Here is a 13,994-nt window from a genome sequence, read left to right on the forward strand (position 1 = left end):
ATCATAAAACCCACTGTGTTATGAGACATTTTATCTCTACTTCCTGTTTTCTCAATGGAATTCAATTCAACAGATTCTCTAATCGGGATTACAATCTATATACTGAGGATCACTCTCGAATCTACACACGGGGGCAGACAAACTCACCAGGTATTCTAATGAGACGGTTACCATTGATACAAGACAACACACCTCCATATTTACTGCTTTATTGGTTTAATCTATTTCCCCAGCACATTTCAGATGCAACGATTAAAATAATCTCTCTCTGTTCACTCGTTCCAAACTCATGTCTCTTATATTATCCCATCTCTCTTCGTGCACCAGCCTGTTGTTTCGCTGTCTTTTCCCTTATTTCTCCTGCTTTGGACCTTGCGCACGGTCGAACCGGCGTCTGGCGTCACTGTGTACGCGCTGACGTCACGGTGTACGTACCGACGTCAGACGCCGCCGCCCCTCCCCCACGCCGCAACCGCTGCGCAGCGCTCTTGTGCCGGTGAAAGATTGGTCGGTCGGCCTGGGTCCCATTTGGCGCAGATTTAGTGTTATATCAGTGATTGAAGCGGGTCAGATTATTTATTTCTCGTTGTCTTTGTGAATTTTGCTCCTTAACTGCCGCAAGCAACCGTTCACCATGAGCTCCATCGACGTTAAAAAACTGAAAGTTAACGAGCTGAAGGATGAGCTGAAAAGGCGTAATCTGTCGGACAAGGGGCTGAAGGCCGACCTGATGGACCGCCTGCAGGCCGCGCTCAACGAGGAGGCCCTGGCCTCGCATCCGGACGAGGAGGCAGCGGAGGACGACGGCTTCGACCAGCCCACCGAGCAAGAGGTTATGGGGGAGGACGAGGACGAGGAAGAGGAAGGCCCGGTAGAGGAGAGCATGGAAGCCAACGAGGCGGAGGAGGAACAGAGCGATAATGGAGGCGCAGCGGTTGGCGTCGGCGTCGGCGTTGGCGTTGACGAGGAGATGGTCGAGGGGGAGGAAAACGTCGAGGAAAACGTCGAGGAAAACGTCGATGAAGACGATGACATGGACCCGATGCTCAAGGCAGACGTCGACGACATGGAGAAAATAGACGCAGACGATGGTGAGCCCGGGGATCAGGCTGCTGAGGGTAAGTCGGCCCGGTTGGGTGGAAACTATGAACGGCTGGATGGACTCTGACTGGGTGTTGGTTTGGCTACGTCGTTAGCGCTACTGCTACTGCGGCACGAGTCGTCAGGGGACGGCCTCTTGTGAACCCGGACACCGCAGGCTCAACATCGGGCTCCAGAGCGATCGCATTAGCCTAGCTTAGCCTAGCCTAGCGAGCGTTAGCCGACTAGCTGAAATAACGGCACCATTTTCTAAACCGGTTAGCTCGTATTACCTATTCTGTTTCGTCAGATGTCGATAGCCCGAGTGTTCCTTATGTAAATGTAACGTTTGTAACTATAGCGGAGGGGGTTTGTTTTCGTATTAGCCTCTTTTAGCCTCCTAGCTGGTGGTTTTCTTTGTTTGTGGCTCGACGCTAACTAGCTTGCTGATTAATAGTTTGGTAATGACAGTTGATCCGTATTGTCGTCCTAGCTTTATATTGGGAGGTAGTGTCGCGATTTATGTCATCCTCACACTATATTCGTTCTAAATAATGGCGGGATTGACTGAAAATTAGGGCCACCTTCTTTCAGGTTTTGTCGTTGAGCCCCAGTTTAGCATTGTGCGTTAAAGATAGAAAAAAAATACGTTCGAAGGAAGCGGGGACTAATATCCACACACGGCCTTATTAATAATTCTTGATTTTAAACGCATATACTGTTGAATTTGACAGTTTCAGTCCCGTAGATTTTCAAAAAGAAGCGCCTGGGTGTAAATCTTCGTTGTTACGGGGAGGGTGAACATATCAGGTCCTAACGTAGGTTTCCCCCATTTCCCTGCATGACCTGTTTGACCAAAGAAGTACACTTATTCTTCTAATGAAATACACCTGATTAAGAAAAAGCACATTTCCACCCTTAATTTCAGGGTCAATGTCCCTTTATTTTGTAGAAACCTGTTTTTGAAGCCCCTCTAAACATTGTTTACCATGTTTACTTGGACCAGTTTCCATTGTAATTCCTTTCTGGTCATTGTGGCTGTAAAGTTATCTAGTTTAATGACTGTGTTTGAGTGTAACCATGAGGTGTTGCCTCTTTTTTAATCTTATTGATGATGGTCGACACAATGTAACTGATGAACGGGCTCTGTGGGCCAGACACCCACGGCCTGTCCGACCTTTCTCTAACGCAAAAGGAGCACCTCATTCTATATCTTTGTTCTATTTTTCAAAGGGGATGCGGACAAAGACACGAATGCTGATCAGAAGAATAAGAAGGGTGTTAAGAGACGCCGGGAGGAACATGGAAGGGGCTACTATGAATTTATTGAAGAAAACAAATACAGCTGGTAAGGATGGGACAGAGCAAAATGGCCTTCAGCATCCCTGAAGCGCCATGTAAAGCTTTGTTAAATGTATTGGCTTAAATGCCAATGCACACATAACTAGCAGGAGGAAAACCCTCACTTTAACTACTGATTAAAGTCCATACTTTCACACACATGTTCTGAGGGTCATCCGTAACTCCTTCCACAGCCTTACCATATATCTTTTTACAGTGCCCACTCTTATCTGTGTATTCCATGAACTGCATTCTGTAGCAGAAGTGCAACTACAGCTCTGAATCTTCCTCGTGCCACTTATTGTTTTGTAAAGCCCATTTTGTCTCAAGGTGAAACTGCTGAGAGAGAATAAACCCAGAGGGAAGTAGCAGATGTTCACTTCACAATGAAGGGGGGGTGGGCAGGAATAGCTGAGAGGCGCGGGAGGAGGAGGGGGTCGACTACTGCAGAGTAGCTATATCACCCGAGCAGGAACGTCCACGGAGGAACTCGCTATTGATCGTCTCATCGCTTTGCCTGCAGTGGTTTTTATAGAAATCTATATTTTCTTGTATTTCTTTTCTTTTTGGTTTGGTTTTACGGCGTTAGAATGCTTTTTCTGTCTCATGTATCACGTGTCGTGTGTTCGTTCCCATGGTGCGAGTGTGGAAGAGGTGCTTTTCTGCCCCTATACAGGTGTCATCATGCATGGGGAGAGTGTGCTTGAATGTGTTTGCACATCTGCGTACTTCTTGGTTGTTTTCATCGCGCTGTTGACGCTTCGTTAAGGTTAAAGGAACCAAAAGTGTATTTTTTTATTTATTTATTTTTTTTTGCAAAAGAAGCAACTTTTTTCCGGGATGTTTGATTAAAAGGTCGGGTTAAATAGTTTTTCCTTTCTTTGACGGACCGCCATTTTCATGACACATTCTGGCGTTTCAAACGTAGACCCATCTATTTTAATCCACCCTTTGCCAGACCAGCGGCCCCGGCACCACGCTCGCAACCTGTGAGGTCTGGTGGTTGACCGAGTTGCCCCAATACCCCCCCCAGGCCGGTCCGTCAAGGTCACGTGACGCCAACATTTTGAAGGACGTCTCAGGAGATGATTCTCCAGTGGATCTTTGCTTCAAGTGGCAAACTGATTTACAGATGCAGTGGCTAGCTCCCTCAACCTTCCATTTTAGAATTTCAGGCTACGGAGTTGGTAAGTTGCTGTAGCCCACAGCCCCTCCGGGTTCTGCCTGACCCCTACCTCAGTCGCTGAGATGATAACCATATTACTGTGAGGACTGCTATATTGTGGTCACATGACCCCACCTAGCAAAGGTGCTCTCTCTGTGTGTCTCTCACACTTTTAGATTTCACTGGATGCCGTCAGGTAAGTGCCGAGGGCCACGGTTCCACCAACCGTCCAGTTAGGGGGCTCGATGGCTTGTTTACTGTCTACTCTGCATAATTTAGTGTTACTGAATTTCCCTCCATCAATGTCCTTCAAGTGGTGCCCAGGCATCCGTGCGCCCAACATTTGACTTGTGAATCTCCAGAACTGACTGATGTTTTCTCTTCAGGGCTTCATTTAAGAGTCCTGTTCCACCGCTGGAGGAAGAAGATGAGGACATTGATGACACAAAAGTTTGCCTGGATGCATGTATGCTAGTTTTTGTATCGCAAATGGCTGCAAAAACAAACCGAAAAGCACAATTGATTCATTTTTGCGTGGATTGTCTTTGCTGTAGACAACTGCGACCTGCATTTTAAGGTGTCCCGGGATCGTTACAGTGCCTCCTCTCTGACGATGGAGAGTTTTGCCTACCTCTGGTCTGGAGGCAAGGCCACCTATGGTGTAGATAAAGGCAAAGCTTGCTTTGAGATGAAGGTACAGTAACACAAACACTTTCCTGTACCTGCTGCTTTCCCATAAAACCCAAACCGATGGACTTGTTGGTTTCCAGATTACAGAGAAGATTCCCGTAAAGCACATTTCCAGCAAGAACATGGACATTCATGACGTCCAGGTCGGGTGGTCCCTGGCTACTGGCACTCTGCTCCTGGGTCAGTGTCAACACACCACCTCCAGTCGTTTTCTCCTTTTCTGTTTGTTGTGTTTCTACTTGTGACTCAGAAAGAGCTCGTTTTAATGCGGTAATATAACTGCTCCCGGTTCTGTAGATTAACTGACCTTGGTAATCTGACAAAGGGAACAAAGACTGTCTGAAAGCATAAAATAGGGACACAACTGCTGTTTTCAAATAAGCGCTTTGTACCAGAGGGCCCCCTAGTGGCTGCTGAGGGCCACGACACGTTTAAAATGTAAAATGGCTCCAGTTTCATCTAAATGGTGGGCTGGCCTGTTGCCAGCAGCTGAATCAGTGTCGTCGCTGATTCCTATGCTTAAGTCACCATTTATGTTAGTTTATTTTTAACTAATTACGTGCTTCTGTTTTCCAGGTGAGGAAGAATTGTCCTTCGGATACTCCAGCAAAGGCAAAAAGACAAGCAACTGTGTGACGGAGGAGTTTGGAGAAACCTTTGAGGAGAATGATGTCATCTGCTGCCTCATTGTAAGAAAACGACGCCTTGTGCTGCCTTTGCGCATAAAGCTTTGCCCACTTAGGGCTTCATCGCAACCCGTCGTGTTTTGTCTCTAAGGACTTTGACGGCGATGAGGTGGTGATGTCATACTGCAAGAACGGCGGCGAGCCATCCACTGCATTCCAGATCAGCAAGGACAGCCTGAGTGGCCAGGCCCTTTTCCCCCACATCATCTGTCACAACTGTGCTGTCGAGTTCAACTTTGGACAGATGGAGACTCCGTACTTCCCTCAGCCCGAAGGCTTCACCTTCCTGCAGCAGATCCCCGTTGACGACAGAGTCCGTGGACCCAGGGGCCCTCAGACCAAGGCGGATTGTGAGGTCTGCAGATCTGAACTAAATCCCTACAGAAATGATAAAAAAAAATGTCTATTTTTTTCACACAATGTGGGTTTTATACATTTGTGCCTCTGTTGTACGTCGTTACGTATAGATCATAGTGATGGTCGGCCTGCCGGGCTCAGGGAAGACCACATGGGTGAAGAACCACGTGCAGGAGAACCCTGGGAAATACTACATCCTCAGTAGTGACACCATCGTGGACAAGATGATGGTGAGTGTTTATTCAGCTTGGTCAGTCTCGAGGCGTCTCCCGCACATCTGAATTGATTCCTCATCTCTGTGCAGATCAACAGCCTGAAGCGGCAGTCCAAAGACATCACAAAGCTGACCACCATCTCCCAACGAGCGCCGCTTTTCCTGGGAAAATTTATTGAAATCGCAGCCCGAAAGAAGAGGAACTACATTCTGGATCATGTAGGTGGACTGACATTTTTAAAAAGAGTAGAAAAGGTTCCCGCTGCAGTGTTGATGTGTGTTTGTGTTGCAGACTAATGTGTCGGCCCCGGGCCAGAAGCGGAAGATGTGCTTGTTCGCCGGCTTCCAGCGCAAAGCTGTGGTGGTCTGTCCTTCTGAGGAGGACTACAAGCAGAGGGTCCAGCAGAAGGTGGAGACTGATGGCAAAGAGGTGCCCGAGCACGCCATCCTCAAAATGAAAGGTGAAACACGCTCCAGGAAGCTGAAGATCAACATGTTGGCCCCTCCTTTGCTGCTCCGCATCATGTCCTGACCCCCTCCTGCTTTTCCAACAGGCTTCTATGCTCTTCCCGAGGAGGGGGAGAGCTTCATTGAGATCATCTACGCAGAGCTGCAGAAAGAGGAGGCCTCCAAGCTGCTGGAGCAGTACAGGGAGGAGAGCAAGACCGCTCTGCCCGCCGAGAAGAAGCCCAACCAGGGAAGCACGATGCCCAAGAGAGGCAGCGGCCAGCGCGGAGGCGGCCGCGGAGGCAAGAACCAGTTTGGACGGGGGTCTGGACCTGGACACAGAGGAGGGTCCCGTGGAGGCTTCCAGAACAGAGGCAACTACAGAGGAGGTGTGTTGGTGTCAGACTTCATCTCACTCTGGGCAAAAGACAGAAAACCCTTTACTGAGCGATGTTCTGCAGGTCCAGGCCCGCACTGTGGTTTCTCCCGCCCACCACGCAACTTCCTGCCTCCACTGAACATCAGAGGAGGCTACCCTGGACGTGGAAACTTCAGCCGTGGCCACATGCCCATCCTGGGTGGGTCGCCGAGGGGCGGCCCCATGAGGGGTAACATGGGACCCCGAGGGGGGCACATGAACAGAGGCGGTCCAGGGCATCGAGGGAACATGAACAGAGGAGGCGGAGGCCAGATGAATCGTGGAGGACACAGAGGACACCCCGGCCAGGTGGGTTGGAAACATCCTGTTCAGTCTAAAATCAGGCCCTGCACCCTGTTGATCTGCGCCATCCCTGTCCCACTGCAGTACAATCAGAGAGGTGGTAACCGCGGCAACTATGGCAACAAGAACGGCAACTTCAACAACCGAAACAGTGGCAACTTTGGCGGCAACAGGAATGGCATGGACAAGGCCCAAGCGTTCAACCAGAGCTGGCAGCAGGGGGTCAGTTTTCCACTTTCTGGCCCTTGAATCGTAGAGGCTCCTCGGTAGTGTGGTCGCTGCAGTTGGAGCTTCCGCCACCAGGCGTCGCTGTGTCGCATCCATGACTCCGCTCTGAATCCATTTCCATTAGTATTTATGTGTCCAGGGCGTGTCAGGGTGTCTTTCCTTTTTGGTAATAATGTTGATGAAGAGAATAATGTGAGCTGTTATAAATAACAAATTCCATTCGGTGTGTCTGCAGTTCTGGAACCAGAAGCCCTGGAGTCAGCAGTACCAGCCTGGCTATTACTAAGACTCTAGTTCTAATGGACTGGTGGCCCACAACAAGACCCACCGTTAGCCACGGAACCTCACTCAACCCACCCTTGTTATTTTTTTTTTCTTTTCCCGAGAACCCAGTTGCAACAAAAAGAGAATCAACATCTGGATCGATAATGGAGCGGCGACATTCCACCAACAGCATCCTGGAGGCTTTAGATTAGCAGCCTGGGTTCACCGTCTGTTTCTTTCATTGTATATTTTGTTGTTTTTCTCTCCCACTTTTAAAATGGCGCGCTTTTAAAGAATCAAGTGTAATATCAGTAATCGGGATTACTCTCTGGTTTGGTGGGTGTTAGTTTTCTTCAGGGTTGTGTGTTTTATCTGTGCTTTTTCTCTTTTTTTTGAACCAACTTGTAAATATATAATTTTTTTTTAGTAGTTTGAATGCAGCATTTGAGAACCTTATTAGACACGTGTAGGTGAAGTCTTGACTGTAAATGTGGAAAATGAGTCTGTCGGAGTTAAACCGAAGCATCAGGAATTCCAGAATATCTTTTTTTGTCTTTTGTTCCGCATCAAAGCTGTAACCTTAAACTCCGTAGACGTACAATAAACCAGACGTTGGCTTTTTTTTTACAGTTTCCTGGCTTATGACTTTTGATTCGGTCTCAAAGGTGCGTTAAATGCCCTATCCAGTGGGCGACGACCATCTCTGCTTCGTCACCCTAGTTTGCCGCTCGTCACCCTCCCAATATCCTCTTTGATCTTTTTGAAAACCACTTTTTTTAAGTGTTGCAAAGCTGTGCCAGCTACATTTGCTTTTTCCAACCAGCACGTGTTACTGGCTGCACAGCATCATGATAACTTTGAACTGGGAACACTGGGAGTCTTTTTGATAATAGCTCAGGTTGGTTCTAACCCCCCCCAACACACGGTTTAACTACTGATGGTGTAAATATTCCAAATGTACTGTGATAACGGAGGTGTTAGCTTGCGCGAGTACTGCTGTGCGATGAATTTGTCTGCTCTATTTCCACATGCGGAGCGTCTTTGCTTGTATCGTGAGTTTCTGTAGCAGAGCTTTGACTATAAACGGTGTGATACAGACAAATATATTTTATACAGCTTTATTTTGCAGGTTTATCGGGTTTTTTGATCACTCCAACACTGCGACGAGTCCGATTTGTGCAGGTTCGTTCTGTTTTCTATGACAGGTTTTTAATGTTTCTTTGAAAATCTAAGGCTTTTTTTATTTGTATTAATCAAATCTTAATTAAAAGTGCTTATAGAGTGACCATGATTGTGTGTTTTCTGTACAGGCCTCCTGCTTTATTCATTCACATTCAGATGAAACACTTTCACGGTGTCTTTCTGTGTACAGGCGGTGATATTTGTAGATACAGGTGTATTAACCAGCCTCACAGGTACTGAACAGGTGTAAAACCATAGAATTGAGCCGCTGTACGTCTTTATTCACATTTGGACCACAGATCCCAGATGTTCTTATTCAGACAACATCATTGGACATCCTGACGGGGTGTTTTGGTCCCACCTGCTCGGCGTCTCTGCCTCCTGCTGTTGCTGCAGGTGCATCATGGGAATCCACTTCCCTCCCAGACAACTGCTTGCCTTCAGCCGGGCCGTGTTTACCTCTATCAGCAGCATATTAGCGAATGACAGGACCCCCCAGGCAGACGGTCAACAGACGCATTAGCTATGGGCCCCGATTAGCAACGTTTGTCCCGGGTTAAGTCTGGTGTAAACACGCCGGCAGCCCATTCTGGCCTCCTGTGAATTGACCCCGTGTTTCTCTGTATGTGGCCACGTAGCTTCAACCCACCGCAAACACTCACCGCAGGCAGGTCCGGCCGTCATTGTCAATGGCGGCACAGCAAACGCAGCGACTCATCAGGCTCATTTTTATTTCCTCTGAGGGCAAATAGGGAGGTGGAGGAGAAGCCGCGTGCATGAGAATGAGGGTTTGAATGAGTGGAGGAGGAGGAAGAGCCCTGGAGCCAGAAGTGAAACAAAATATCTTTATTTTCCAAACATAAACTCATCCATATTATGTACAGCTTGAAAATATTAGACGTCAGACAGAATTTGACTGGCTGCTGCAGACAAATGCAAATAATACTCAAAAGGATATCAAAATTTACAAAATAGTTACAAAAAAAGTGCTGGTGGGGGGGGGTTTCGTGGCTCCAGAGCTGCCGGTTGGGAATGTGAAACCCCAGTAAATGTTAAATAGCAAGTACTACATGTGCCTTATAAAACCAATGAATGCCAATATCTCTGATTCCACATGTTGCTTTCAAGGACCTCAGACTATGGAGAGGTTGTCCATCGCGCAGGCGCACCTCTCCACGATCATGTTTGGGAATTCGGCCACTTCTATCTCGGTGTAATCGCCCTTCTTCACCAGGTACATGATGGGGAGGGGGGCGCTCTCAGACACCATGCACCGCCGCTCGCCGTAGCCGAAGTTGCGTCGGGGCTGCTTGCAGCTCCCTGTGCACCTGAAGGCCTGGTAGCCAGCCGGTTCGATGATCCAGTACTGCGTCCAGGTGAGGGCGCGGAAGTCGATGAAGTACTGCTCACGGCAGCAGGCGTCTTTGTTCTGGCGGACGTCACAGTCGCCTCGAGAACTGAGGAGGGAGGGGGGGATAGGAGGGTTAAGTTGGTGGACCCCGAAGATCTCAGCTACACCCCTGGTCTATTTATGTCACGCTATTGGCTGAAGTTGGTTCATTTCTGTGGATTCAACGATCCAAAACTGAGGTGGTAAAGGTTGAACTTATACCAATTTATTCCAGAAATAATGTCTTAAAAGCAACAAAGCTCATCCTACTGCCCTGGCTGTCTGACCTGCTCACGAGGATGCAGCCAATCATGGCTCCTGTATATCAAACACTCGCACCCTTACCCGTATTCTTCGAGGTCGAGTGTGTAGAGGATGAGCTCGGGTTTCCCCAAGGTGTTGTCCGTCTGCTCCTGGGTGGTAAAGCGCACACTCTTGGCCATCTCTGCCGCGTAGCTGCCAGGTCTCTCGCCCTCGATCCACACCTCCAGGTGCATAGGTGTTTTCTGCTGGCTCTTGGACCAATAATGCACCGCCTGGGTCACATCAAAGCTCTTCCAGCCGGTTTCGTGAATGGGGATCAACCTACAAGAGCGAGAAACAAGGAGGCGTAAATTAGCGGGAGAGTGACGTGGTGATGAGATGGCGTCTGACGCCGGCGGGGAACCGATGACGCACCGTGAGTCGACCAGCGATGTGCGGTTGGATCCGTCCTGCAGCACGTCCACCCAGTACACGCTGACCCGGGCGTTGCCGACCGACCGGTGGTTCCTCTTCTCCACCACGTAGCGCTTCTGATAGGAGGCCTGTTGGTAGAGCTTCAGCTCCGCCATGGTCACCTCGCTGTTGTCCGGGATCCGCGCCTCCATGTCGAACACCATACGGTGCCGGGTGGTGTCAGAGTACACATACTCCCCGGAAATATCTGCAGCAGACAGCACAACCGTTTAGCCAACGTTCACACCCGCTCGTTACATGTGTTTGTTTTATGCAGTCTGGTGCGTAAAATCAGTCTGCGCCAATTACGCACGGAAATTACGCCGCGCGTAACTAAAACTAAAAACGTCCTACAGGAATTCTTCCACATTCCGCGTCAGATAGGGTTAAAAACGGAGACTGTCCTCACCTGCGTTACCGGGGATGCCCCTCAGAATGCCCGCCAGGCTGGGCAGCGACCTGCGCCGCCTGCTGTGGTGCAGCTTCAGCATGGACAGGTACTTGTTCCTGACGTGCGCCGGAACAACCAGATTCTCCAAATCTCTCTTGTGGATTTTAGGAAGCTCGTCCAATCCCAGTTTCTCCAGCAGCACCTCCTTCATATCCTGATGCGTAAAAGCCCGAACAAAGCCGCAGAGAGCGGCGCAGAGGACGCAGGCGCGGAACAAATCCATGAGTAAAAACAAGCGGGAGAAGCTGAGCGTGTAAAACTGTCGGAGGACAAATCACCCAGAGGTAAGAGGTGCTCCTCTGACACTGCGCGGGGCCTCTTATATGGTCGCGACCCTCCCAGTCGTTCGCACTTTGTCAATGGGGGCAGGGACCCTTATCAGAACAAAGGTGCGACACTACAGCCCGAACAGGATATCTAAGTGAGCATACTTCAAACAGCAACAATTAGACTACAGTACCATCCTAATTGTGGAGGTGTTGTTTCGCCATAGCTGCTCTAAAACTCTGTCATTTCATTCCAAATTGAGGATCTTTATTGTGGAAAAAAGGGAGACATTTTGTGTGTTTGGGTGGAAAAGGAAAACAAGCATTTATGCACGTTTAAGAGTTTAATATCATTAACAGACTAATCTCAGGTTTGTTTGTTTTCATAAATTTGAACACGTCCTGGAGGGTCGGCGTCCACTGTGGCTCCTCGTGTGTCCCAGACGGACACGTCCTGACCCTGTGAACCTGAAATGCCCCCTTCTCGGTCGCACCCTGGTCTCTCCGCTCCGCTCCCTCCACGCCGACATTCCACTGGACGATGTCAGTCGAGGCCAGTCTGGCGGCCGTGTGTCACACCAGTTTATGTCCAGTAATAACACAGACACCAGCTTTGCCACACGTGTGTAACTGGGGGGGATAAAGGAGGACACAGTGGACACAGAGGAAATGAAAGGGGGGGTAGAGGATTAGATGTTTATTCCGAGCCCTGTCACCACTCTGGAACCTCTTCAATAGATTAAAATTATTAGCCAAACAGACAGTTAATCCAGGGGCTGGAGGAGGGGGGGCCGGCGTGGATGTGGATTGGGGCAGGCTCTTCACGGGTTGGTGATTATCTGATTCCATTGCGAGGATTTGCCTTGCCTTTTTTTGTCACACAAACATTAGAAGAAGAGCCGCTCTCGCTGGCTGCCCCCAGAGGGGCCCCGGGCCCCCGGCGGTTGTGTATTGGCCCGTGTTTGCTCAGAGATGTCAGACAGACTGAAGGAGCACACAGGAAGAGCAAATGACAGATGACTGCCAGACCCGCAGCTCGCCGCAGCCCGAAGGACGAGACAAATTAATAAGCAAAGGAGAAGCTGGAGCAGATGGTCTTCAGCAGCCTGTGGCCCGAAGGTTGAAGGTGGAGATGCTCGTCCGTTTGTTTTACACGTCCACCGTTGAGGGTGGAAAAGCTCCTGAAAACAATCCGAACACTAAATCCGATGAAATCAAACACACATCTGATGTTTCAGGGTTCAGCTCTTTTTGACACACAAAAGGAAAATCTAAGAAATTAGGTGAAGATGCACAATTTTAAAAAATGATCTAGTTTATTGATCTTATACATATATATGTTTTTTTTTAAAAAATCTTTTATGAACTTTTGGGACCTGAGATGGATCCCTGTGGAACTCCAGAGCTCAGTTTTCCTTTGACACAATAAAAAAATCTAACCCAAAGTGGAAAATGTTTTTAGAAGCATTTAAATGACAATGAATTTGAGTTTTTGATCTCTATTACAGTTTCTCCTATTCAACAGTCTCAATGACAAGAAGTTACATTTGTTACTTTTCTCATATTGTTAAAAAACTTTTTAAATACACAGATGACATTTTATTTATTTCAGACTTTTTTCTGAGCTCATCTTTGTTTTTTGTTTTTTCTTGGAACCTTATTTATTTGGAATCAAGACCTTTTAATTAAATTTCCATCTTCAGAATGTTGCAGAAAAGACAGAATATTTTAACATTTGTAGTCGTAGTTTATAAATCTTTACCCTTCTTGAAACAGCCAACATCAAACTTCTGCTACTGTTGATATTTTTACTGTCTGTGCATGATACATTGTGATTTCACATGTCTGATATTCATCACTTTACTGTTTTAAACTCTTTTGTTGACATGAAGTGAATTTTCAGATGATTTTCCCAGCAGTGGGAGGGTTTTTCGACCTGCCTTGGAGCTGCAGATCCATCTCTCCCTCACATTACAACCCCTAATTCGGGAAATTAAGAAGGCCTTTGTGTGACATTTCTCAGTCTTTCTTCCTTCCACATGCCAGTCAAAGAGGAGCTGCCCGGTTCAAAGCCCAGAGGTGACATTTCTTTTCAATCAAAGGCCAACGAGCTCCCGCAATCAACAACGCAGGTGTTAATTAACATCCACACATTTGCATTCAAAAGCAGTCCAATTTATAGGTCCATTCCCTTCCATTTGGGAAACAGAATCCCCTGTGGAAGCGCAGGGAGGCTCTGAGGAGGCTGCAGTTCGGCTGCTGCAGAATTCTGCTTCTCCCCGCGTCGGAACATGACCGTCTGCTCCACAAAGTCAATATTGAAAGTGCGTTGGTGGTCAAATTCCTCCTTCTCCACATTGTCACCGACTTCCTGATCCACCGTCCGCGCGCTTTATCTAAACGCCAAATATTTGGGGATCTAGTTTGCACCATAATGGACCGCAGATCCGCCCGCAGACGTCCCATATCCAGTCTGGATCAGTGCACCATTAATCACCGATCAGGTCAGATGAAGGGGGTGGAGAAGCGCCAGACCCGTGCACCCGCAACCCAATTATTGCTCAGCGGCTCCACATCTCAAGTCCAGCCGGACAGTCTGATTGCATTTCACACAGCACCGTCGGCCCGATCACAGCACCGTCTAATCTCGGGGTAGACTTCGGCTAATAGGATCAGACATGATTAGATGGGACTAATAAGAAATATTTCAGACAACTTTACAAAATAAGTGATCGCTGGTGGAGGGTGGCTGCTGCAAACATGACTAAATCCGGGAAATGTGCAAGTAGAAATTC

At 48.2% G+C, this 13,994-nt stretch overlaps 2 protein-coding genes across 3 annotated transcripts; one reads left to right on the top strand and one right to left on the bottom strand.

Annotated features, from left to right (window-relative positions):
* The first annotated feature begins 467 nt into the window (after nt 1-467).
* Nucleotides 468-8,479, top strand: hnrnpub (heterogeneous nuclear ribonucleoprotein Ub). Of its 2 annotated transcripts, none has more exons than XM_011611863.2 (14): nt 468-1,118; nt 2,314-2,428; nt 3,973-4,052; nt 4,141-4,280; nt 4,357-4,456; nt 4,853-4,965; nt 5,054-5,317; nt 5,430-5,549; nt 5,624-5,752; nt 5,826-5,994; nt 6,088-6,369; nt 6,442-6,707; nt 6,786-6,923; nt 7,165-8,479. In XM_011611863.2, the coding sequence occupies exons 1-14, from the start codon at nt 635-637 to the stop codon at nt 7,213-7,215; spliced, it is 2,451 nt and encodes an 816-aa protein (XP_011610165.2). In that variant the 5' UTR covers nt 468-634; the 3' UTR covers nt 7,216-8,479. The 2 variants fall into 2 exon arrangements, with proteins under 2 accessions (XP_011610165.2, XP_003971535.2); XM_003971486.3 differs by having other exon boundaries at nt 635-1,091.
* A 754-nt stretch (nt 8,480-9,233) lies between these two features.
* On the bottom strand, nt 9,234-11,156 carry lft1 (lefty1). Its single transcript, XM_003971468.2, has 4 exons — nt 10,892-11,156; nt 10,444-10,690; nt 10,111-10,350; nt 9,234-9,832 (listed from the first exon to the last, which is right to left on the bottom strand). Exons 1-4 carry the CDS (start codon nt 11,154-11,156, stop codon nt 9,508-9,510), a joined length of 1,077 nt encoding a protein of 358 aa, XP_003971517.1. The 3' UTR covers nt 9,234-9,507.
* Between the last annotated feature and the right edge of the window lie 2,838 nt (nt 11,157-13,994).

This window comes from Takifugu rubripes, chromosome 16 (assembly GCF_901000725.2).
Source record: "Takifugu rubripes chromosome 16, fTakRub1.2, whole genome shotgun sequence".
Lineage (NCBI taxonomy): Eukaryota > Metazoa > Chordata > Actinopteri > Tetraodontiformes > Tetraodontidae > Takifugu > Takifugu rubripes.